Raw genomic sequence first — 26,219 nt, 5'->3', positions numbered from 1 at the left:
GAGGAGTCGGCATGCCATAGGAGAGAGCTAAAGTACTTGAGAAAAAGGTTTCCCACAGACGCCAACGTCACTAATTCGGCCGTTTTCGATGGTGTACACTTCGTTAAATTGTTAGGGAAAATAAATCTGCCTCTGTGTGAAAATGTCTGCTTTCCTGTTCATTTTTCCATCAAGAAATGAGCGCGCGTGAATGTAGGTTGTGTTTGGTCAATGGTGTCAGATAACTCATTCGAACAATTTGGTAAACGGTACATTTTGATAATTAATTCCAGGGTTGGGTAGGGTTACTTTAACTTTATTACTTTCAATTACTTTTGGATGACTCCAATACCAAATATCAGACATGGGACCAAGTCACACATGTGCAAGTCTCAAGTAAGTCCCAAGTATTTTTTTCTTGGGCAAGTCAAGTCAAGTCACAGGCTGTGTCAAGTCAAGTCAAGTCAAGTCCTGTAATAGGTCAAGTCAAGTCCAAGTCAAGTCACCTTTGGCGTACTGTTGTAATTTTAGCTTCAGAATCTGATCTTAATAAAGTGAAAGGCAATATATAAGAAATCAAGTAATCATCCTTGGCTAATGTGCCTAACCTGTAATAAAATATTTGTATCCTAAATACTCATGTTCAGTAAAATACATCATAGACTCAAACAAACAGTGATATCGTCAGTATTTGGTATTTATTGACAGAAAAAGTGATCTGTAGATCGAAACCCAAACTTTTACTTTTTTTTTACTTTTACAAAGTAACAATAACAGCTAAAACAAATACTAACTTACAGAGGATTAAACTGTCACATTTCTCTTGCTCTTTTCTTTGCAGATTTCTCTCTCACACGCTTTCTGTCACTCACTCAAACAGTATATCCATAAGTCAATCCCTTTTTATGAGGAAACAAATAACAGCTAAAACAAATAGCTTATTATTATTAAACTTTGTTACATTTCTCCTCTCTCTCTCACTCACACACTCACACACTCTCACTCACTCACTCACTCACTCACTCACTCACTCACAATGACACAAATTAACTCACTCACTCAGTCACTGTATATCCATCAGTCATTCCCTTTTTACAAGGTATTGCATTTGCAAAATAGAAGATTAGACAGGGTCTTATCTGCAAGCCGAGCTCGATGGGGTCTCATAATGATTCCACCATGGCTGAAGACTCTTTCCACTGGGGAACTTGAGGCTGGCACTGACAAAGCTTTCATTGCAACAGGAAAAAGGGCAGGGAGGACAGCCCTGTTTGCGTCCCAGAAGGACAGACAAGGCTGCCCACAACAAAGAGAAAAATAGTTATTTAGTTGTGTCTCTGGGTTGGTGGTTGGGTCCTGCTTGCGGCGTTTTTTGTAGCCTGAGAATAGGCCAGTGCTGTCTTCTTGCTGGCTTTCGCTTTCCTCCTCTAGGAATTCAGGACTCTGGGATGTTGTGTGAGGTTGCACCTCACGTAGAATCAGATCTAATTAAAACAAAGAAAAAAAAGGGCAAGCGTAAGATCTCATGAGCATTATTCAAAATTGAACATCCACAGTTTGATACGCTTGCAAAATCATCTCTAAAATGGATTATAATACTCATATAACTGTTTTGAATTACATTTCCATAATTTGATAATGGTGACACGCCTAAGTGTACATCACGTTAAAAAAAAAAAATCCACTGACCTTTTACCATGTCAACAATGTTATTCTTGACATCATCGGTGACAAGCACATCATGCTGAAGCCACATCATGGAGAAAGCCGGGTCCAGGACAGCTGACCTGATGTAGACTGGGTCTGCAAATGGCAGCTCTTCCCCTGATGCAGCTGACAACATCTTCACATTAACGAAGATTCCCCGGAACCGTTTCTTCAAAGAGAATTGCAGGCTATGGATCATGCTTCCCAGGAAGCGCACTTGCGGCTTGAGTCTTTCCAAGTGGTGGTTAAGAGACAATACACAGGGGAGGACAGAGCTAATCGTCACAATCTTCTCTCCCTGAGTAAGATCAGTGGCCTCTGCAAATGGCTGTAGCACATCACAAAGTTCCTTCATCAAGTTCCACTCCCTAATTGAGAAGACCAGCTCACTGTGTCCCGTGTTCTGAACAACACTGCACAAGTCCTGGTGACTGAATGAGAGCACTGCCTTGACTTGTCGGAAAGTTGAATTCCACCGTGTGTTTACAGCAGCGGGTATCCCTCGCTGATCAAACTTCTCCTCAAACGCATCTTTAAAGGTGCTGGATGTATGCAAGAGAGAGCTAAGCTTGGAGCATTTTGCAAAGGAACTGTTCATGATCCGTGCATCCTTGAGACCATCACCAACAGCTAACTGCAGAGTATGCGCAAAGCATTGCTGACGTTTAGGGCTTCCTCTGTTGATTGTGCGGTCCACAGTCTCCCAGTCACCTCTGGAGAGGTCTTCCCACAATTCTTCATCATCCAGATTGTCATCATCGGTTACTTCGTCATCTTGATCCTTCGGAAAACAGACTGAAAATGCTCGCTTCATATTCGCAGCATTATCACAGATTATGAAGTCGAGTTTTTTCCGAATGCCATAATCCTCACACAGGGAATCAAAGGCTTCAGCAATGCGCTCTCCTGTGTGAGATCCCTTGAATCTGCTGCATGCCAGCAGGTATGACTTCAGCATGACTCCTTCTGAGGTTGTTAAGACATGGCCAGTGACTCCCAAAAAGCCGCGCATCCTCCTATCTGACCAAATGTCTATGGTAACCGACACATGGTCTACACCAGCAAGAATCACTTTGATCTTTTCTTGCATGTCTGCAACAAGTGATTCTATTGTTGAAGTTATTGTTCTGCGGCAGATAGGCTGGTATTTGGAGTCGACCACAGACATGAAGTGCCTGAAATGTTTATTTTCCGTCATTGAAAGGGGCATGCTACATCCAATCACAAGATCTGTAACAATAGCATTGGTTATGGACTTCTGTTTGGGATGATTTGCTGAATATGCTTCCAGAGGACGAGACTGGATGAACTGTGATATTGCAGGCTGTGTAGTATCAGTGCAGGCGTTTCTTGTCCTTTCATACTCTGCATATCTGTGAAGCAGATGCAAAAACAAGAATGAGATGTCCTGTATGGTTGGGCAGACATGAAATCATGACATATGGTTAAAAAAACAGTTGTTTGAAACTTTCTGTATTTTTTTTTATCTATCTTCTGGATGATATTACTTAATATCAAATCAACTGTAACTGAAGCTTTTACCACATTTTTTAACTTTTTTATGCTCATAAAGCTGGTATATCTTAACCATGTGATAGTTAATAAATAAAACAATTTATTTAACATTTCCAACCATGAAATCAAAATTTTTAAAGAAAATAATGAGCTAATATTTATTTTTATACTAAAAAGTTACTAAAAAAAAACTACAAAAAAAACTTCCATAATTGTCGACTTAGTGGTCTTAATTATAAGATTGGATTAACATTATTGTCACTATTTGATTTGGAGACTACTGGCATAACTTTTGATCTAGCCTGCACGATTGAGGCGGTTTTAGCGTGATGACGTTGTAGTCTGATTGGTTGTAGCATAGTCCAGTAGTACACAGAGGCATTTGATCAACGCAGCCTCTCGGATGGTTGGCCAGACTAAACTCGTGTGATGAGTTTATCACACGTTTATCACAGTTTATTAATAGTCGCGATAGCCAGGCTTTATTGTTGCACTTTTATTGCACTTTATTGTTGTCAATGTCTACGCATAGGACAGTGTGGAACGTAATTTCGATTCCGTTTTATGTCAAGTACATTTGAAGGAACTGGCAAATGAAACTGACTTTGACTTGACTATGTACGATCAGCATGCCTGTGAAAAAGAGCGGATCCCCCTGCAGCTGCCGCCAACCCCACACTCTCCCCAATCGTGGAAGGTGCCCTTTTGCCAACACTTCCAAATTATATGCAGATTGAGACTATAACATTAAGGCAAAGACACATTTTTCAGGGATGTGATTTTTCCGCTAATTCGCGGAATTCCGCTTTCGCTCCAAAAATAAAATTTTAAAATTTCCGATTCTTTTAAATGGTAAAAAAAACGATTTCGTCTCGACAGCGTTCCATTTTAGTGTTTCCGTAACTGAAATGAAACGTACTTGCGATTGGTTGAAGTCTCCGTGTTGACCAATAAACGCGCTCCTTATAAAGGCGTAGGAGTATGCCATTGTTCATTTCTCACACGTTTTTGCCGAGTGTTTAAAGAAAGATGTCCGAGATCGAACGCAAAGATGCTCCGCGAGTTAAAGAAATTGCTAAGATCGTAAAAAAACAAGTTTCGATCGGACTGGTTAGAGAAGGAATTATCTACAAATGTTGGTGACCCCGACGTGATCCAATGTAGCGAGCAGAGACGGGAGTCGTAAGCGGAGTGTCAAACAAAGGTGCCAACGAAAGCTGCTTTAATGACATTTAAACTGGCGATAACAAAACAAACACGAGAGTGGCTAGAACCGGCCGAATTAAGAGTCCCCCTAGGAACTCGCTAACTAAACAATGGTTCCGTGGGTGAATTATGTACAACCCACTACAGTACTTTCATTTATAGATAACATCTTCTTCTATAACAAAGACATTTATGGTATGTTCTAATATGAGTTACTTTTCATTTGGTCATGATACAATTATTTGTTCATGAAATTTGAACTCTTCAACATGATTTATGTGTTAACTTAGTAATCACATGAGTTAGATATGATGATATTCTCAGTGATAGTTTTTAATAGCAAAGGCAGTCCAATGTTTTTTAATGTGACTGATTTTGAGTTGACTTAAACTGTAATTTTATATGGGATAGTTCAAAATACATTGAAAATGTATGCTGTTGTTTTGTCTATTTCTTTGTCATCTGAGTGCATTGAAAGTACTTAAAAACACGGAAAACCCATGACCTCCGGGGGGCTTCGCCCCACTTCTCCCCCCACCAGGGCACTGCCCTGGACCTAGCTGGGTGCCCGTGGCCCCCAGACCCCCGCCTAATTTTCAGATAATTTCACTTTGGTCAAATCACATCCCTGATTTTTGATCATGTACAGTGCACGTGTCCTTCTCAACTTCACCGCTTAGCCTACCCTATTTTCTCAATTAGACAGCCCGTTTATCCGTAGCTCCTAGCTCAATATGCCTGGCTTGTCTTTTGCGTTACCCGTTGTAGGATAGACGAGGCACTATGAGCACAAATGCATTCGTTTTACTCAAACATACTGCAATGTTTATAAAAGTAAATGAATGAAGCATCATTGACGCAGGTTACGATAACCTCTCGTCTCTGCATAAGAATGTCACAATGATAAACTGAAACCCCCCTGTGCAGCGGCTAAATCGCCCTGCCGCTCACTCTTAGCTAACAACCAAAGAGTAAGCAACTGGACTTTTTAGAGATTGAGCTGTAGATGTTCCTCATGGAAGTTCCTCAAGCTCAAATTAGAAGTCCAGTTGCCTACAACTAAACTGTATGGATAAAATGACCTGGGTGAATGACAATATTCACAGACATTAGCCAACATCCAACTCACCAGATATTAACACATTGACAAACAGATATTAACACTGACAAACACTTACTGGGCAGAATGGCTCTTCAAATGTCGGATGAAATTTGAGGTGGTGGTCTGGCTGTCCGAAATTTTCCCGTTGCAAAATTTGCACTGCGCTGTTCGCCGTTTACCTTCTTCACAGAAGTTTTTGAAGCCAAAAGTTACTACCCTCGGAGCAGACATGCTGACTTCAGGTGGTTGCCGTGGAGGTGTGTGGCGCATGGGCAGAGTGGGCGTGACATGAGAGCGTTTCTCAGCCCGCATCCCGTACTGTAATTGTCAACATTATTTAAATAATGAAATATATATATATATATGAACACGCAAGTCATTCAAGTCATCGTGGCTCAAGTCAAGTCAAGTCCCGAGTCTTAGATTGCCAAGTCCAAGTCAAGTCACAAGTCATAAAAACAGCGACTCGAGTCGACTCGAGTCCAAGTCACTAAGTCTCAAGTCCCCATGTCTGCCAAATATGCTAATAAAAGACCAAAGAAACTAAATATGAATAAAATGACTCAATTTTGTGCAGGCTTGGGGAGTAACGGAATACATGGACCGGCAAAAATGATGTTGGCAAGCTGTTAGGATTTATTTTCATTTTGTTTGTCGCATTTTATGTTCGTTTTGCCGGAAATCAAAGAGATCAAAGCCAGGAGAGAAAGCTTACCACGTGTTGTGAGTCATCATTTTATTCATATTTAGTTTCTTTTGTCTTTTATTAGCATATTTGGTATTGGAGTAATGCAAAAGTAATTGAAAGTAAGCCAGTTGAAGTAACCCTACCCAGCCCTGTTTAATTCCCAACAAGGTTTACTGGGAACAGAGTTTAAGCGTAGATCCCAATCCCACCCAAAATCCAGGGAACAGCGGCTGAGTGAAAGTGGCGCGGACGCTGTGAAGCAAAAGCATGCTTTCCGCAACGTCGTAGAAAGACAAAACCCCGGCCCGGAAATCCAGAAACACCCCGATCCTGTTCCCGCTCGGCGGCGCCACCTGGACGCTGTCCCTGTCGTGGCTGAAGGTGCACGCCGCGTCGGAGCAGTCCAAACTCCAGGATTTCGCGTTGTGGCCCAGTTTGCTGTCGCTGCCGCCGCCGATCCGGCTCATGCTCCGGTAGCAGACGCCGAGGGAGGCTCCGCCCTTGCCGGTCCAAGTCGCCTCCCAGTAGCAGCGCCCGGCCACCCCGGCGCCGCAGAGGACCTGCGCCCATTTGCTGAAGCGACCCGGGTGCTCCGGGTACGCCTGCGGCTCGGAACGCGTGGTCGCCACCCGGTGGTCCTCCGACAAGCTCAGGTAAGGGTTAGCCGTGTTGGGGTCCAGCGTTAAGTCTTGGTAGTCTGCGTCCAGTTTTTTGTGGTTAGTGACAACATACCTGTCAATCTGTACGTTATGATGCATTTTAAGACGTGTACGACGTACAAGAAAATCAGAAAAACGCAAATTTGTCAATGATGGGTACCATCCGGTATACACCGACTATCACGTAACTGCGAATAAAGTCAAACGAGTTCGCCGCGGTATCCTATCTCGGTATTTCTTTCGTTGCAAACGAAGCGAGCAGTTTGATGGTACTGTGCGCATGCATCTGCCACCTCGGATTTCATGTGGTGGTTATGTAGTGAAAGGAAGTCCGCCTCTTTAACACGGAGGAGTCAAAAATCGAACTTGCGACCTCTTGATACCAAGACGAGCGCTCTACCTCCTGATCTAATGCTGATTGTCCCCGACAGGGTTACTTCAAAAATGTAATCCGATATAGTTACGGGTTACTAGCAGTGTTCTGGTTTGCACGCGTCCTAGACGCATCATTTTTGCTGGGGACGCATTGTGTCAAATCAACGTGCGTCCCGGGACGCAACTTTTTTGCCCCAAAATTGTCATTATTAGCCGATTACTTTTTTTTTTAACAAAGATTTACTGCACTCCAAACTTTGTCAGGCAGATCCGCCATTGTTGTTTTGGTCTCGCGGTTCGAGTTTTCGTCTGCACGCCGATCTCGGCCAACGAGATCTCGTTGGTACTTGTCGTCGAGTTAAGGTGAAAATCAACACAAAATTGGTAATTCCTTCAGTGTCAGTAATAAGTCGAAACATAATACAGAAAGTGATAACGGCAATAATTCCGGCACAAAAAAAAACGGCGGAGAAATTCATACCTGTCAAGCTGTACATTTTTTGCCGTACAAAGTACGTTTATTATGCATTTTACGACGTACACAAAAATCTGTATGTAAAAACGAAAATGTGTCAATGATGGGTACCATCTGGTATACACCGACTATCACCAAACAGCAAATCAATAGAGTCAAACGCGTTCGAGTTGTGTAGTGAAAGGAAGTCCGTCTTTTTTTTAGAGAATCGGCTTTTTCGGCTCAACTCATTCAAGAGCGCCGGCTCTCAAACGACTCGCTTGCTTTGATGCATTATATTACAAATCATTGTTGTATAAAGAAAAAAAGGAAGAATAAAAGGAGAAAACGAAAAAAAGACAGGTTTGTGGTGATCCCTTTATTCGGTATATTGCCAATTGAATGCAGAAAATGAATTCATAATTTGAATAAGAAAATTCTATTTCATTCTATTTGCATGTATTTTTTCCTTCTACGGTGAATGTCCAAGCGACTTCATTTTTTTGAACCTTTTTTTATAATAAACCTCATTCACTTTTGTCTTTATCGCTTCATTCCAGAAAGTTGGGAAGTCGGAATTATCCCACTGGGATTGTACAAGATACAAACTCAAAGCATTTCAAGACAAGTGGGAAGTTGGGTTTTCTAACCTCCGACTAGGAAAATAATGGAATGGTACTCAAAGTGGGAGGACATAGTCGCAAAGTCGGGCTATATACAGTATCTTTTCTCCTGATCTGAGGTTGGAAAACCCGATTTCCCACTTTTCTGGAATGCAGCCTACCTTTGTTTGTTTTTCTGGTACACACTTTGTCCCTTTGTGTGTCTACAGCAAGAATACTACTGCAGAAATACTACAAAAATAAGGATTAAATTCAGTGTTTTAAAAGGGCAGAAACACTATAACTACTATAATAAAAAAAATACTACTACAGTAATATTACAAAAATACAATGAAATAACACTAAAATACTATGGGAATACTACAAGAAAATACCACTACAGTAATACAAACACAGAAATATTACGACAAATACAACAAAAATATTAGATATATTACTATGGAAATACTACAGAAACAAAACAATAATTTCCCAAAAATATAAAACACACTATGAAAATACAACCATAATACTCTTGCAGAAACACTACAGAAATAGAATTACAATACTACAAAAATGTCAAATCAAATATTTTAAAAGGACAGAAACACTAAAAAATCTACAGTACTACTAGAATAAAAAATACTATAACAGTAATATTACAAAAATAGGATGAAATAACACAAAAATACTACTATGGGAATACTATAAAAATACCACTTCAGTAATACTATAAGACAATACAGAAATATTACGACAAATACTACAAAAATATTATATACTACAGAAATAAAACAATAATTTTCCAAAAATATTAGATATAAAACACAAAAAACTATAAAAATACAACCATAATCCTCTTGCAGAAACACTACAGAAATAAAATTACAATACTACAAAAATATTGGATACATAAGCAAAAATTAAACTGGAAATACTACAAATATCTGCAAAAATACAACATCAAAAAACGACAGTAATATTACAAAACGAAATGCCTTGTTTAGTGCTTAAACCAGAGACCTTATATTATTTTACTTTAATTGTGAGTTTTACAAAACCCATCTCATCTCCCGTACCGCTTATCCTCATTAGGGTCGCGGGGGGGCTGGAGCCCATCCCAGCCATCTCCGGGCAGTGGGCAGGGGACACCCTGAACTGGTTGCCAGCCAATCGCAGGGCACACGGGGACAGACAACTCACTCGCTCATTCACACCTAGGGACAATTTGGACCGGCCAATTCACCTAAAATGCATGTCTTTGGAACATGGGGGAGAAACCGGAGTGCCCGGAGGAAACCCACGCAAGCACGGGGAGAACATACAAACTCCGCACAGGAAGTCTGGAGCTGGATTTGAACCCACGACAGGTTCCCATGACATGAACTGTGCCGCACAAGCGCTAACCACTGCGCCGCCGTGCTGCCCACAAAACCAATTTGATAAAACTAATTTAATAAAAAATAATATAATATGAAGATGTCTGCAAATGTCTTTATTCATAAATAGAAAAAGAACGGACCCTTGGCCCAATGTTTTAACCCAATGAGACCCCCAAATCCAAATAGTTTCCCATGCCTGCTTTCGAGTACTTACAATACTCAATAGTACAGTGTTCATTTGACCTGTGAAAAGTGACGGGTCCCGGGGACTCGCATGCTCAAAAATGTATGGGTCCCAACAGAGATCTATGGCTCCCCAAAATTGAGTGTTATCGAGGTTGACATTGTAAATCGGCGACAAATATATAATATAAATCTATATATTCATTCTGTTTTAATCATCAGTTTATTGGTAATACACTTATCACTTCAAGATTTTTCAGTTCACAACAATATTGTACATTACACAAAATAAAATTGCTGAAATAATTATAATAATCTATTTTATTTTCTTTCATCGAATCGTTGGCTTCAACACACTAGTTTTCCTTGCCTCCGCGATCTTCCGAAGAATTTATCTGCCGTTTTTTCGTGCCGGAATTATTGCCGTTGTCATCACTTTCTGCATTATGTTTCGACTTATGACTGACACTGAAGAAATGACCAATTTTGTGTTGATTTTCATGTAATACTGTTTTTTCGGAGGCATACTCATACCTGTCGCGCTCCAGGGCTCCATGCCCTTACAAACTGTCGTATTTTCCCTTACAAAATACGAAAAAATTTTATACTATTTTTTTCCAAACATGTTTATGTAGTTTAACATGTTATATTCAGGGATCAGAATTTTCCACGGATCCGCGGATTTCCGCTGTTTTTGAACCCCAAAGGCATTCCGACTTTTTCACTTTTTCTCTTGCGTAGCAAACAAATTCAAAATCCGACCGTCTCACTCTTTCCTTTATTGCTCTGGCGCACCCTGGCGGCCGTTAGAAAAATTGGCCGCATTGTCGCACAAGCTGCAGGGACTGAACTGCATTTGAACTTATCTTGCAGTATTTACAAAAAAATCAGTTATGTGGGCAAATTATTTTAATCTTCTAAAAATGTTACTTAAATGATAAATATAACCATGGTTTTGGACAAGTAAATTGCCTAAAAACCAGGTTTTTTTTTGGGGGGGGGGCTCCGCCCTGGTTTATTCCTGGACGCTGGCTATTTCAGCTGAAAATGAAAATCTCCATTCTGATCCCTGTATATTGTACATGAGTTTCCTTATATCATATATTGTTAATGAACATTTTGTTGTGAGACACTGAGTGACTCAAAATGAATGAGGTTTATTATTAAAAAAAGTTCAAAATGAAGTCGCTTGGACATTCACTGTAGCAGGAAAAAATACATGCAAATATATTTAAGTAGAATAATACATTTTCTTATTCAAATTATTAATTCATGTTTGCGTTAAAATATACTGACTAAAGCAGGGGTGTCAGACTCATTTTAACTCGGGGGCCGACGATAGAACAAACAGTCTGTCGGGGGCCGGACTAGTAGATTAAAGAGAAAGAAAAAGAGATAAAGAAATAAGAGAAAGAGGGAGGGAAAAGGAGAGAGGGTGGGAAAAAGAAAGAAGGAGTGAGAGTGAGAAACAAAAGAGAAAAAAAACAAGTCGTGAGAGAGGGGGAAAGAAAGGGAGTGGAAGAAAGAAATCCAAAGAGAAATAGAAAGACGGAGAGAAATGAGAAAAGAAAGCGCAAAGGGTAGGAAGAGAGAAAGAGAAAAGGAAAAAAAGGAAGTTAAAAAGACACAGAGAGTGAGAAAAGGGGTGGAAAAGAGGGAGAGAGAGAGAGAGAGAAAAAGAAATACAAGTACAGTGTCTCTGCTCAAGGCACCTTTCTTTGGCAACATCAAGTTGACGTATTTCAACCTGCAGCTTGTTTTTCTCTTGCGCTTCTCTGAGTATTGTCTCGCGGGCCGGATTCAATCCCTTAGCGGGCCTGATCTGGCCCGCGGGCCGCCTGTTTGACACCTGAGGACTAAAGGGATAACCACAAACCTGTCTTTTTTCATTTTCTCCTTTTATACTTCCTTGTTTTCTTAACAACATAATTATTCGTAGTATAATGCATCAGAGCAAGTGAGCCGTTTTGAGAGCCGGCTCTCTAATGAGTTGAGCCGAAAAAGCCGGTTCTCTAAAGAGACGGACTTCCACCACAATATCTCGTTTTCCGAGATCGGCGTGCAGACGAAAACTCGAACCGCGAGACCAAAACAACAATGGCGGAAAAGTTTGGAGTGCGGTAAATCTTTGTTAAAAATGTCATCGGGTAATGACAATTTAGTGTCAAAAAAGTTGCGCCCCGGGGACGCACGTTGATTTGACCCAATGCGTCCCCAGCAAAAATGATGCGTCTAGGACGCAGGGACGAACAACTTTCTTCTGAAATCAGGCAAAAAAATAGTTCAGAGATGACAAATGGAAAGACTGTTTTTCCTCTCCACATAACAATGTTATGCTTGACTAATGAGTAATTGGAGGGTAATTTTTGGGCTTCAAAATTTTCCCTTTCACTGAAAATAAGGCCTCTAAACTTTAAAACGTGATAACGATATCCTTCTCTCATACCTACATATGAATTAACACCAGGAAAATGAAATAGCAATATTGAAACCAACTTGTAAATACTTTGTGCTAATTTGCGCTGTTCCTATGATATACGATCATTGCGTGTCGATGGGCTGCTATAAACTGACATGAATTCTGCCATTCTGCTCCCAAAATGCATGCGCAGCTTGGCTACGACACACTTGTTCACAAACAAAAAGGGCTCGAGAGGTGTTGACTAATAATTAGTCTCCAAGTAGAAGGCGCTCTTTTGAATTTCTGGATAATTTTTGATCATTTGTGTCTTGTACTCTACAGTAAATAAAACCCAGTGGAAAAAAGGCATGCACTTGGTAATTTGAATAAAAAGTTAAAACCGTTGTACTCACAGTGTAAAAATTCCTCTCTTGTCTTTGGTTCCGTGTTGTATAGTATGTGAGAGTCTATTGTTACTAGACAGAGAGGAAGAGAGAAAGAATTACCCATTCAATATCTAAAACAATTGTTCCAATTTGGGCGTCTCTTGATCTGGCGCCATATTCAAAGATTTTTGGGGGAAAGAGTAGGAAAATTTTGACACCCCCTCCAATGGTTTCACTCGTACCTTTCTGGCCGCACTCAATTCATTCAACTCAAGTCCTCCTCTGACCCTCCAGTCTCCTCAGGTGTGCCCCAGGGCTCTGTTTTGGGGCCCCTCCTCCTTATATTCTACCTTCTCCCCATTGGCCATATCTTCAGGAAATTCAATATTTCTTTCCACTGCTTCGCGGAGGACACCCAGCTTTACCTTTCCTGCAAACCCAACTGAATACTCCCACCGCCAGACCTAAACTCTTGCCTTTCTGAAATAAAATCATGGTTCATTGTCGACTTCCGAAAGCTGAACAGCAATAAAACAGAACTACTACTCATCGGCACCAAATCCACCTTCTCTAAAGTGGACCCTTTCTCTCTTTCTGTTGACAATTCCTCAGTTTTTCCCTCCCTTCTGTTCAAGAGTCTGGGTGTCATTCTCGACAGCACACTTTCCTTTAATTCTCGTATGAATAAGATCACCCGGTCAACCTACTTTCACCTCCACTCCATCAAAAGTCTTGTTCCACGGACAGACTGAGGAGATCATTTCTTCCTCATGCCATGAGGCTCTTTAACTCCACCCGGGGGAGTAAAAGCCCACAATAAACCCCACATTTGCATATTACCCTATTTTTATTACAGTGTGTATTTTCCGTAACACTATTTAAATGCTCTTTATCAACACGTTATATTGTTTGTTTTTTTGTATTCTATATCTTTTATTTTATTATTTTATTTTTAACACAAGGATACTACTAGAAGTGTGAATTTCCCTACGGGTATGAATAAAGTATCGACCTCAAATGTCCCTCCATAAACTTCAGCTAGTCCACAACTCCGCTGCACACTTGATCCCAAAACCCCCTCTCGCCATCACGTCACCCAATCTACCATAGAATCAATTACAAAATCCTGTTCTATCCATTCATAACTTTGCTCCTCCCTAACTCTCTAACCTCCTTCACCCTGCCACACCACCCCGCACCCTCAGATCACCTTCCTCCCTCCATCCCACTATACCCTTCGCCTGTCTCAGCTCCATGGGGAGCAGAGCTTTCAGCCGCTCTGCCCCCCAGCTCTGGAACTCATTGCCGCCTGACCTCCGAAAATCCGCCACCCTGTCCACCTTCAAATCTGGACTCAAAACTTATCTCTTCTTTGTTGTGGATTATTGGGGTCAACATAAGGAGAATGCATTAGTTTAAAACGGGAAATTCCAGGCTTGTTTCTCCCGAGTGCAAAAGTCAGAGAATGTTATTAATCGCCTTGTGCTGCCAAGTAATAACATTCTTCTTGGCGTGGAACATGCGGTCAAGCCAGGAATTTGGATGTCAGGCCGACCCCAACGAGTTCTTGGAAATGTTTTAACTGGAAAATCGAAAGAGGACGAAAACATTCTGTCTGGTAGCGTGCATTTTGAGATAAACACGTGCGTCATCGCGAGGGGGACGTGCTAAGTAATATGAGATGTTGTTTGAGGATATAAAACGCCTATTGTCTCTTAGACGAATGAGAGTTTTGTACGCTGACGAAAATAATTAAACGGCTCTCCCTCTCCCGCCAAGACTTCTCCCTGCATCTTGTTTTACATGTTTTGGGGTGAGGCAATAAGGTCTGCTCCGAAAATTTGCCTTTTCTTGACCATCTGCCTCACACATTGCCTCTTTTAACTATAATGTGGTCAGGGTTGGGTAGGGTTACTTTAACTGGATTACCTTCAATTACTTTTGGATTACTCTAATACCAAATATGCTAATAAAAGACAAAAGAAACTAAATATGAATATAATGACTCAATTTTGTGCAGGCTTGGGGAGTAACGGAATACATGGAACGGCAAAAATTATGTTGGCAAGCTGTTTGGATTTATTTTCATTTTCATTCTGTCGCATTTTATGTTCGTTTTGCCGAGATCAAAGCCAGGAGAGAAAGCTTACCACATGTTGTGAGTCATCATTTTATTATATTTAGTTTCTTTTGTCTTTTATTAGCATATCTGGTATTGGAGTAATCCAAAAGTAATTGAAAGTAATCAAGTTAAAGTAACCCTAGCCAACCCTGAATGTGGTTTATTTGCTTTTTTTACTCTTGCTTTATTGTTGTGTCCCATTTTATGCACAACGACCTTGGGTGTCCTGAAAGGTGCTTCGAAATGATATGAACTATTTCTACAATTCCCAAACATTTGTCTCTCTAGGACAAAACAGAAATCAGCCCTTTTAAATACCGCAATCTAAAAGAAACGCATCGTAGGAAAAAAAAAATGTCATGCTTTCATAAAATCAGGAAAATCTATGCCACATTAAAACGATTTTTTTCCGTCATTTCCAGCCCCAAACCAGCCTCAAAGAAATAAGGCAAAGACTTGTTTTGTGCTCCTTTATTTACATATTTTGGAATGATAAAACCCTAAGGACATTTGTCAAGATTCGTTATAAAGATCGATCCGCGTCCTGCTTCCCCATCCCATCTTGTCGCTTGGCGGCAACCTGCTTTGCGTACCTTTCGTCTTCTCGCTCGCTGCGCTGGTCTCCTTCAGTGACGTCACTGCGGGTTGGAGGAAAAACTCAATGATTGGGTGCTTTCTGCCTGTCATTCTACAACAGTCAGCGTGATGAGTGTATTGACTTGGCCACGACCGGCCATTTTTCAACGAATCGTTGACATTAAGGGTATGGAGAACCCATCTAACCATGTGTTAAAATATAAACAAAAAATTGCCTACAAATATGTGCCGTAGAAATAAATGAACGGATCACATGATACTCATGATATTATATGCAATTATTTATGTATTTTTACATTTATTTTGTTTTTTTGCTCACGTTTTTAGTTCTGTTGCGCATTTTGTCATGTGTTTTGTCAAGTCCCTTCTTAAGGTTTCTTCATTTTCCTCATGTTGAGGTTTTTCCATGCCCTCATGTAGGTTTTAGATCAGGGGATGGTGTAATAATAGTCTGGTTTACAATAGTCTACGTTCTGTGTAGCCCTTTTTTCCTCAAAGTTTCTTCATTTTCCTCATGTACAATTGTCAAGTCATGTTTTTCTATAGCCCTTAATCACTAAGAGCCTCAAAGGGCTACACAGATCAAAGACTATTGCAAACTACAGACTATTGTTGTTGAGTCTTTCCTTGCCCTCATGTAGGTTTTAGATCAGGGGATGTTGTCATAATAGTCTGGTTTGCAATAATCTGTGGTCTGTGCAGCCCTTTTAGACTGTCCCTTCTCAAGGTTTCTTCAATTTCCTCATGTCAAGGTTATTGAGCTTTCCCTTGTCCTCGTGTAGGTTTTAGAGCAGGGGATGGTGTAATAATGGTCTGTAATTTACAATAATCTGGTCTGTGCAGCCCTTTGAGACTGTCCCTTCTCAAGGTTTCTTCATTTTCCTCATGTTGAGGTTTTTGAGTTTTCCCTTGCCCTCATGTAGGTTTTAGATCAGGGGATGGTGTAAAATAGATCTGTAGTTTGCAATAGTCTGTGGTCTTTGCAGCCCTTTTGGACTCCTTGTGATTAAGGTCATCACAAATAAACATTTATTCCGGTATTTTGTCATGTATTGTGTTATTTTTTATTTGTAATATTTTGTCAATAATTTATTTCTGTATTTCTCGCTTATTAAGCGAAATAATTTTTAACTCAATTTTTACTGTGTTCTATCACGTACTTTGTACTTTATCCATTAAAATGTTATTCAAAATGAAGGGGTAAATCAACCAGAGTTTTTCCCTAATGGGTTGATGAAGTTCACTGATCAAGCAATAAATGAAAGGCTCAGGCAACTAGGACGCCTCCTCGTTTGAATTTATATGACAAAATAAAAACTGCAGTATATAAAAAAGCATAAAAAATGAATTGCATTCGTCATTTGGATATTGCGTGATTTATTTATGTGTTCATTTATTGATAGAGTCTACACCGAATCCCTAAAGCCTCCGATAAGCAGGTAGTTGCCTTGCATGGCTGACGTTGCTATCGGTGTGTGAATGTGTGTGTGAACGGGTAAGTGTAAAGTGCATTGTAAAGCGCTTTGGGAGTTCTTCAGTGACTTGAAAAGCGCTATATAAATGCAGACCAATTGCATTCATTCAATTCTACATAAAGCATTGACAGCCCTTCATTTGAAGGTATCTGGATTTGTGTGTATGTGTGTGTGAGAGGAAAGCACCTTTGTCAGAGATCCTGCTGAATTCTCTCTGGAGGGTTTCGTCCAGACCGTCCCTCAGCTCCCCCAGGCCCCCTCGCATCGTTTTGTATATCAAGTACGGGTAGGTGTCCGTGTTAGGCATTTGTATCCGTTTGGACGGGAATTGAAGGGACCTGCTTTTCTACAATTGGTGAAACAAAAAAAAATAGTGAGGTCTGCAAACCCTGAGCCCTTCTTGAGGACCTACCTGCAGAAAGTGCAGGTGGTCGTCGCTCCGACAGAGCTTGTCCAGCTCGGCTTCGCTGCGGCGGGCCTCGGCCGTCTCGCGTTCGAGCTTTTCTAAAAGCTGCTCGGTCTGAGCCAGGGCGGCCCGCTCGCGCCCTCGGATGGCTTCCTTCACGTCGCAGCGATGCTTCTCGATGCTGCGCTGAAGCTTGGCGAAGATGCGGTCGCTGTCCTCCTCTGCTGCCTCAGTAGCGTGCTGAATGGAAGACCCAAATGGATCAATGGCAAAATAACAACACATACAACATATTGTAGAGCAAATAAGCCCAGCACAAAACTGATTTCCACTTTGGAATGGATGGAACAACTGTGTCCTCTTTTGTACATTTCCCGGACGTACCAATTAACCACGTACCATAATGAAATCTGATAACGAAGTTTCGAATGTAATTAAAACACCCAGGGCTATGTATTGATAAAATTATGTCCACACCGTACGTAATTATGTCAAATGGAGGGACATTCAAGTACAGAACATGACACAAATTTCTCACTCCTTTGGATTTCTAACAAGTTTTACAATTTCAAACACCCTCAGCCGATACTGTGTGTATCAGATATCTAAGACCACACCCATAGAGGCATGATCTGGTCAGGCATCCCTGGTCCATATATAAAGAGGAGATGATCGATAGCCCTCTCTTATCTATTGCCTCGCATGACAGCCACACCAAGCAGGCCTGCACTGCGGCCTTGAGTTCAGCTTGTGGGCCACACGTTGAGACCATATGGAGCACAAGACCAAATCTCTCCGCAACAACAAGAAAGAGGATGGTTTCAGATTTAACACCATGTTTGCTGGTTCTTGGGACTGAGCGTTTTTTTCTGTACAAGGGACTCTCCCCAAATTGACGAGCATTATAGCGGGAAACTTTGTTTTTGTGCTAGTAACTTCCAGCGGTCAAAAACTCCCATAATCTCCGGCGCCTACCCCTCCCTCAACCACTCCTTTCATTAATTCTCTGTGTTAATAAATTGTGTTTGCCGTTTCCATCGGCCTGGATTATTGAATCCCTTTTCTTGGGATTAGTAATTTATATCAGAACCCAAAGAAGTGATTTAATCATTTATCAGTGAAGGAAATTCTAGCATCCTTCAGAGAAAATATTTATAGTGGAGCACCAGAAACACCTGTAGGCAAATTTGTTTACAGATTGCAGTAAAGAATAATTTGTTTAAATCCTAACAATTGTCAAAATTAAAGCTACAAAAATCCCTACAACATGTAGACGGATGCACCTAAAAGAACATTGGGCGCAGAAACTCAAAATGTTTGATTCTTGGCTGAAATATTGAAATGGTAACACGGAAATAAATAACCCTGGAAAACGTTTATAAAGATAATCATTTATCTGGCACTGCTAAATGACCGAATGGCATATTAGCTGCTGATTTCAAAATTTTGTTTGAAAAACAACCAAGGTAAGTGAATGAAGTCAAACTGCTGATGGATTCGACCAACAGGCATTCATTCAAAATCAGGAAAAAGTCTCCTCTTTCCCAGCTAATAATTGGGTTGGCTCTGTCAGCCCAACACTTTGCCAGGTGCGCATGTAGCTGTTAGCATCGACTTGTTAGCAACCACCATTAACCCAAGGTTAAATTCTATATGGGTCAGTCATGCTACCTCTAGAAACTCTTAGGTTACCATGGTGACCCTTTGAAATGAATGCATTCCGGATGGGAAAATCTCAAACCCATTCATCTTTAATGGGGCTTTTTTTCCCGTTTCCAGGTCAACTCCGTTGTCATAGTAACCGCTATCGCTAACCCAGGACGTAGCACACGATTCCTGGTCGGCCACTGAGCTTACAGCACTACTTGTATTATGAAAAACTGAGAAATGAGGATTGAGAAAGAGATGCAATGTAATAAGCATTTACCCACACTCACTTTGATATATTTGACCACATAGCGAAGCTCCTTCTCCACCTCTTTGGTATTCTGCGTGCTCTTCAGTGAAGCTTCTTGGAGTTTTTTCTACAAAAACACAACAGTCTCTTAAATTGCCATAAGTAAATGGATGGGTGTTGACTTTGCTGGAGGGAAGTGACATTACGAAACGTAGCTTTTCTTAAAGCCCCAGCGTGTATTATATAACGACCCCTACTAGAGTTGTTGTGGATTAACTGTAAGTCAGCAGTTGACAGTAGCCTATTGTGTGAAGACATCTGGCGGGTGTCATGAGATGAGTCACAAGCTGTTGATTAAGCAAGCGGGGAAGGAAAAACATCACAAGATGTTTCTCAGCACAGTATAAAGCCCAATGTTTCTCGAACGGACGACGAACGTGGCTTGAATGAACGTTGCTGAACGAATGCAATAAAGAGCGTACCTTTTTGCCATATCTCCTCTCTGCGTATATTTTGGGGCGACGCCCGACGACGCCCTCTCCAAAAGTGTTAAACTACTTCATTCATTTGAATTAAACACATTATAAACAAAGAATACATGTACTATCTCATAAACATGATCGAAGACTCATAGGTTTACAAAATATGAATTCATATAATAATTATTATAAAAAATAAAAAATAAACCATACCTGTCGCATAGTGTTGGTGTCAAAGTTTACTTCTGGGTTGTTTTTTTTGTTTTTTTTATTCCTGATAGGTTGGTCGTTTTGGTTGTAATATTTCTCAGAATTCACTGTGTGAATATAACTTGTTTTTATATTCCTAAATATAAAAACAATCTTTCACACACACACACATGAAGTAATGTTTCAATAATCAGTCTAATTGCATCTCTTGTACGTTTATCAATCTTATATTCTTTTATTGTGAAGTGCTCATGTGTGCCGTTTCTCCCTGATGTATAATAAATCACGCCCACATTGTGGGCGGGGTCTCTTTCCCTTCTCTTACCAACATCATGGAGGAGGTGAGTAAATCTGCTCTTGGTATCACGATTAGATTAAAACAATATATATGTATTTTATTTGTGTAAATATGGCCACGAAATAGTCTTAATAATGACTGACTTTAACAATTCCAAACAGTCAGGTTTATTTATTTTACTTATTTATTTTTGGGTGTGAGTATTTTGGATATCGTACATTTTATGTTGATTTAATGAAGTGCTTTAATTTTATTTACTTTAGTTGTATTAAAGTATATAAAAAAACATCTACTTCCTGGTTGTGTTGCCTTCAGGATGAATCAAGTAGCATAGACAGTAACTTCAGACATCCTTTGACAAAGCTGACAAGTTAGGCTGCCATCTTACTACTACGGAAGACCGAATGACCAAATTCAGATGTCTTCCACTTAACCCTCCACTTTCCTTAGCCAATCCTGATAGACTCTTGTTTGCAGGCTATAGCTTGCTGCTAGCCGCTATTGTTATCGTTAGCTGCTTCGTGTACATTTGCTTTTCAGTGTCACAGCTGGTCATGCACATGAATGTTGCTCAGTTCCGCAAGCCGGGGTCTAAAGCCATGGGTAGGGAACCTATGGCTCGGGAGCCATATATGGCTCTTTTCATGAGTACACATGGCTCCAGAAATAAAATGTAACTATTGCACATCTCTCTGTGGCGTTCCAAAGTCAAGTGATTTCATCCCGATTTTGGTCCATATAAAGCCGAAGCAACTTCATGCAGAAGTTCGATAAGAAACCATTTAAACTGATAAATAAAAACGCTGGCAAACGACTTTGATTGGGTGAGCAGTACAGGTGGGCGGATCCCTGCACGCAGCGCACTTTCTTCTCTCTCTCTCGCTCAGTGCAGTCTACACTAAAAGTGAATATGACGATAAGCGTATCGTTTGCAGTAATTTGTGACATTTTTACAAAAGAACTTTGCAGGCACATTGTTTTGAAACCATTATTAAGGATGAATTTCACGGCAAAAATTAGCCTCAACACTCTTAACTGAAGGTGGAAGACAAATTTTGAATGGCATATCTACATTGATTTGGGACACAGGATTTGGCATGATTATCATTTCATACATTTGGTTAAATCATCAAATGACACACAGTTAAATAGAATGTGCTGAAGAATTAGCTTCTGTCTACAGAGCGTGTTTGGCAGTTTGTTGAATTCTGTCTGAAAATATAGTGTGTGGCTTTCTCAATTTGTTTTAAAATTTTTTTTTGCTTTTATGGCTCTTTGGGTCAAAAAGGTTCCTGACCCCTGGTCTAAGCGCTGGATTCACTCTTGCAATCTTTGACTGGGCTTTTTACTAGCATTTACCAAAGTTAGCCACTTACAGCAGCTGTGACCAACTGCAGATACTCGGTCCTTCTCTCTCTATCTATCTATCTAATCGTCACAGCATTACTGCGATAATACCATTACTCATTTAGTCAAAAATGCACTTATGTTCATCCACATATTTGAATGAAATATTTCCTTGCTGCATCCTTTCATATCAGTACATTCCCGGAAATGATCTTCCGCCCTTTATCTTATGATACAACCTTGAAGTCTCAGCAATGTGCAGTTTTAACAAAAGTCTCTTGTTTATTTAGATCCTTTCTTTATCTTGTAATGCGAGTTCCAGGGAGAGCCTGTTAGTGTTTCTGTCACAAGCCAGAAACGGACACAGGACCCAGTAGCGTTCGTACACTCAGTTTTATTGATAAAGAGGGAGAGCAGGGCTTGCTTCCATGATCTGATGATCGACAGACACGGGTTGCAGGTGACGGGAACGCGGGAGTGGCACTTCCGTGTCGAGCGAGGATAATCGTAAACTGCAGGGATACCGGTCACTAGCCGGGACGGGAGAGTAAGGGTGGTATCGAGTTCAGAAAAGAGGTCGGCAACAGGTATCAGGCAGGAAACAGGGCAAAACAGATCGATGGTCCGGATGGCAGACAGGTCCAGAAACAGGTCGGCAACAGGTAATCAGGCAGGAGAAAACAGAGCAGGAGATTGTCGGACGAAATGAGCTTGCCTAGCTGAAAGCATAGGTTGGCAGACCGTCTGACGCTGGTAACAGGGACCCAAGGGGTTTAAAAAGTGGCAGGGAGCCAATCAGCGACCAGGGCTGTTGGCGCCAACGGGGCAGCTGCGAGTAATAATCATGACAGTTTCATTTTCCGTTTTGTTAAATCCACGCTTTTTTCCGATAAAAAAAGAGAGGGAAACATTCTTGCATGCCTTTAGGGGGGGCGCACTCCTGGCCATCTTAGTGGAGGGTGCTTCCCTGATCAGTGGGTCCTGAGTGCAATCTGATTTTATCATTTATTTTTGAAACTTTGTAATAAGTGTCCTGAACTGCATTTCTTCTCTCCAGCTCTATTTTCTCAAAGTCCGAATACTCTGTCTTCCACATCAACCTTAAACACCCCGTTAGCCACGCCTAGCCATACCTGTTGCGCGACCCGCTCGTCCAGCAGCCGCACCGTGTCGTGGTTCTTGTGTCGGCCTTTGAGACAGTGGGAGCATACACCCTGAAGGTCGGCACGGCAGTAACTTTTCACCGGCTTTTGATGATGCGGGCACAGGTGATCTCTGACCGCGCTTGACTGCAGAAAAAAAACAAAGACGATCTAAAACCTACATGAGGGCAAGGGAAAACCTCAAAAACCTCAACATGAGGACAATGAAGAAACCTTGAGAAGGGACAGTCTCAAAGGGCTTCACAGAACACAGACTATTGCAAACTACGGACTATTATGAAATCATCCCCTGAACTAAAACCTACATGAGGGCAAGGAAAAATTCAAAAATCTCAATATGAGGAAAATAAGTGGAACCCTTAACCATTAGGGTCGTAAGGGCAAAATTTACTGTGGTGCGTCTTGGGCAAGTACAGCCTGATGGCGCCCATTCCTCCCCAGGCCAACATATGTCTCCACACCGTCTCCTTCACTTAAAAGAATGCCCTATGCCAAAATCAAACCTACACCCTTCAGGTCATGGATTAAAAAAAAAAAATCACTGATGATTATTTAATTGCGCTGAAATTTTGGACAAAAAAGCGATGGATGCAACAACGCATGCATAGTTTTTCCCTAAATTAAACTTATTACTTGAGATAAACGAGTAAATGTGATAGCAATAATACGTTCACTTAGACCAGGAGTGTCTAACTCATTTTAACTCGGGCGCCACACGATAGAACAAACATTCTTTCTGGGGCCCGGCTAGTAGATTAGAGAGAAAGAAAGAAGAAAAAAAAAAAAAGAAACAGGAGAAAGAGGGGGAAAAAGTAGAGAGGGTGGGGGAAAACTAGAGAGGGTGGGACAAAAAAGAGAAAGAGAGAGGGAAACAAAAGAGATAAAAAGAGAAATAGTGAGAGGGGGAAAGAAAGAGAAATAATGAAATCCAAAGAGAACTAGAAAGAAAGAGAGAAGAGAGGGAGGCAAAGAGAGAAGGGGAGAAAAAGGGAAGGAGAAAGCAAGAGAGAGAGAAAGAGAGCAAAAGAAGGTAAAAAACACAGAGAAAGAGAGAGGAACAAAGCAATAAAAAGAGTAAGTGAAAGAGAGGAAGATAGAGACAGAGGGGGAGACAGAGACAAAGACGGAGACAGAGAGAGAGACAGAGAGAGAGATAGAGACAGAAAGAGAGAGAAAAAGAGCGAGCGAGCGAGAGAGAGATACAAGTATAGCGTTTGTGAGAGGCACATGGTTTGGCAACATCAAGTGGACATAGTTCAACCTGCAGCTCATTCTTCTCTTGCACTTCTCCGAGCATTGTCTCGCAGGCCGGATTCAATCCCTTAGCGGGCCTGATCCTGCCCATAGACCTCCTGTTAGACACCCCTGATTCAGACGATAGGATTATAATGCGAAATATGTCTTTTATGTAGTTAAGCCTATTCATATAAACCTTTTCTAAAGATGAGTAAATATTTAACCATTTTAGTTCACATTTATTTGTTCCATTTTTGTGTGATGGGTTCTACTACGCATGCGCAATTCATCCTAAACGACAACGCCACTCTTGGACGTCCGTCGCGTCACCTTGAGAGAGTTTTTAAGTTAAAATAAATTAAATAAAAGAGAATAATAACTTTTATAAGTCGTCCATGTTTACCTTCGGAGTCCCCACCACGCCGTGTGCCCGCCCGCGGGGTCGCTCGTCGGCCTTTTGCTCGTGGACTCCGCTCTGAAGAAACTTCTCCACCAGCTCCCCCAGGACCGTGTTCCGGTTCAGTAGCGGCTTCGGTCTGAACTCCAGGCGGCATTGCGGGCAGCTGTACTGGGCCTTCTGTTGCGGCTTCGTCCTACTCCAGTAGTCCTCAATGCAGGCCAGGCAGTAGCTATGGCCGCACGGGATGGTCACCGGGTCCCGGAGGACTTCCAGACACACCGAGCAGGTGAACTGGTCTTGTTCTATGGAGATAGTGGAGGTTGTCGCCGTCAACAGACCAGCCGCCATCTTGCTCCCGTGAGAAGTCGCGGTGGGCGTGGCTTACAGGTATGAGGATAATGGTTGCACCTGCTACGAGCGGCGAGACGTGACGTCACAAATTTGGGATGACTGTGTTTTCGCTAAATGATTACAACATTTTAGTTTTGGTTAAGAAAAGCTTTTTGTTATTTTGTACTACACTTTAATTTCCAAACATTTATTACACAAGAACTTGCGTTTATATCGTGAAAATAATTGTAATTCTTTGCGGGGAGTGTCCATGTGTTTCAATTAGTTTCAATAAAGTTGAAAAAAAAAACACATTATGTAGTTCCTAGCTAATCAATTGTAAATACAATATTTTTCGTCACTAATGAAAGATCAGAAGAGAAATATATTCATTATGCTATAACTAATAGTTTTTTTCCATTGTTTTGAAGTCATAACAATCCATCCATTATCTGCACCGCTTACCCTCAGTAGGGTCGCGGGGGTGCTGAAGCCCATCCCAGCTGACTTTTTTATTATTGTTTTTGTGATTTATGTTTCAGTTTTACTCTATCGAAGAAAAAAAAATTGAATGTGTGAAAAGTCAATAAGAAAAGAAAAAACCCATAGGCTTTATTTTGCATTGTTGGATATTGGCGCAGCACAGCGGCGCAGTGGTTAGCGCGTGTGCGTCACAGTTCTGAGGTCATGGGATCAGACCTTCCTGTGTGGAGTTTGCATGTTCTCCCCGTGCTAGCTGGGATGGGCTCCAGCACCCCCGCAACCCTATTGAAGATAAGCGGTGCAGATAATGGATGGATGGATATCAGGCACAAGTATTATTTAGATTCTAGCTAATTGAATGAGAATTGGGTCAAACCTTGTGTTCTCAATTGTTTTTAAGTCATAACAATTGAGCCTTGAAATATTTTCCTTGGGACAGATTGATATGCTGTATAATTGGGATTTTTTTTTCTTTATTCATTGTAAATTCCAGTTGAGTGTTTGACTATTTTTACAACAATGAAGAAAAAAAACATTGTTGAAAAATTACTGTTACACCAGAAGAGAAAAAAACCTGAAGTCACATTACATTTTTATGTAATAATTTTCACATTATTTCATTATATTTATCGTTCATACAAATTAAAATGTTTATTTTTTCATCGGTAACTATGTATGGAGGTACTATTGCCTGGAGGTATAGGAGTTTGAAATGCAGAACTCATTTTACCACTATGCCATCAGACTCTTAAACGGCTGCTGATCGAACAATACACCACAGACACTTTATTACACTGCAGTCACTTTCAACTGTGTTTTGTCTTATTGCCTTAACTCAGGGGTGTCAAACTCATTTGAACTCGGGGGCCCCACCATAGAACAAACATTCTGTCGGGGGCCGGACTAGTAGATTCAAGAGAAAGAAATAAGAGAGATAAAGAAATAAGAGAAAGGGGGGGGGGCAATGAAAGAGAGAGAGGGAGAGAGTGTGAGGAACAAAAGAAATAAAAAGAAGTCGTGAGAGAGTGGGAAAAAAGGGAGCGGAAGAAAGAAATCCAAAGAGAAATTGAAAGACAGAAGGAGAGAAAAGAAAGAGCGAAGGGTAGAAAGAGAGAAAAGGAAAAAAGGAAGTTAGAG

At 41.0% G+C, this 26,219-nt stretch overlaps 1 protein-coding gene across 3 annotated transcripts; it reads right to left on the bottom strand.

Annotated features, from left to right (window-relative positions):
- Positions 1-6,355: 6,355 nt before the first annotated feature.
- Positions 6,356-24,682, bottom strand: LOC148376624 (tripartite motif-containing protein 16-like protein). 3 transcript variants are annotated; one of them, XM_088349171.1, is made up of 8 exons: positions 24,273-24,682; positions 22,604-22,759; positions 19,177-19,263; positions 17,246-17,479; positions 17,020-17,179; positions 15,355-15,399; positions 12,667-12,729; positions 6,356-6,894 (listed from the first exon to the last, which is right to left on the bottom strand). In XM_088349171.1, the coding sequence occupies exons 1-8, from the start codon at positions 24,615-24,617 to the stop codon at positions 6,368-6,370; spliced, it is 1,617 nt and encodes a 538-aa protein (XP_088205297.1). In that variant the 5' UTR covers positions 24,618-24,682; the 3' UTR covers positions 6,356-6,367. The 3 variants fall into 3 exon arrangements, with proteins under 3 accessions (XP_088205297.1, XP_088205314.1, XP_088205306.1); XM_088349188.1 differs by lacking the exon at positions 6,356-6,894 and adding an exon at positions 6,918-6,937 and having other exon boundaries at positions 24,273-24,676; XM_088349180.1 differs by lacking the exons at positions 6,356-6,894; positions 12,667-12,729 and having other exon boundaries at positions 15,218-15,399; positions 24,273-24,675.
- Positions 24,683-26,219: the final 1,537 nt, after the last annotated feature.

Source organism: Urocampus carinirostris, chromosome 1, assembly GCF_059441175.1.
Source record: "Urocampus carinirostris isolate Australia breed hairy pipefish chromosome 1, RoL_Ucar_1.0, whole genome shotgun sequence".
NCBI classification, from domain to species: Eukaryota; Metazoa; Chordata; class Actinopteri; order Syngnathiformes; family Syngnathidae; genus Urocampus; species Urocampus carinirostris.
This window is presented reverse-complemented; position numbering and strand designations above follow the sequence as displayed.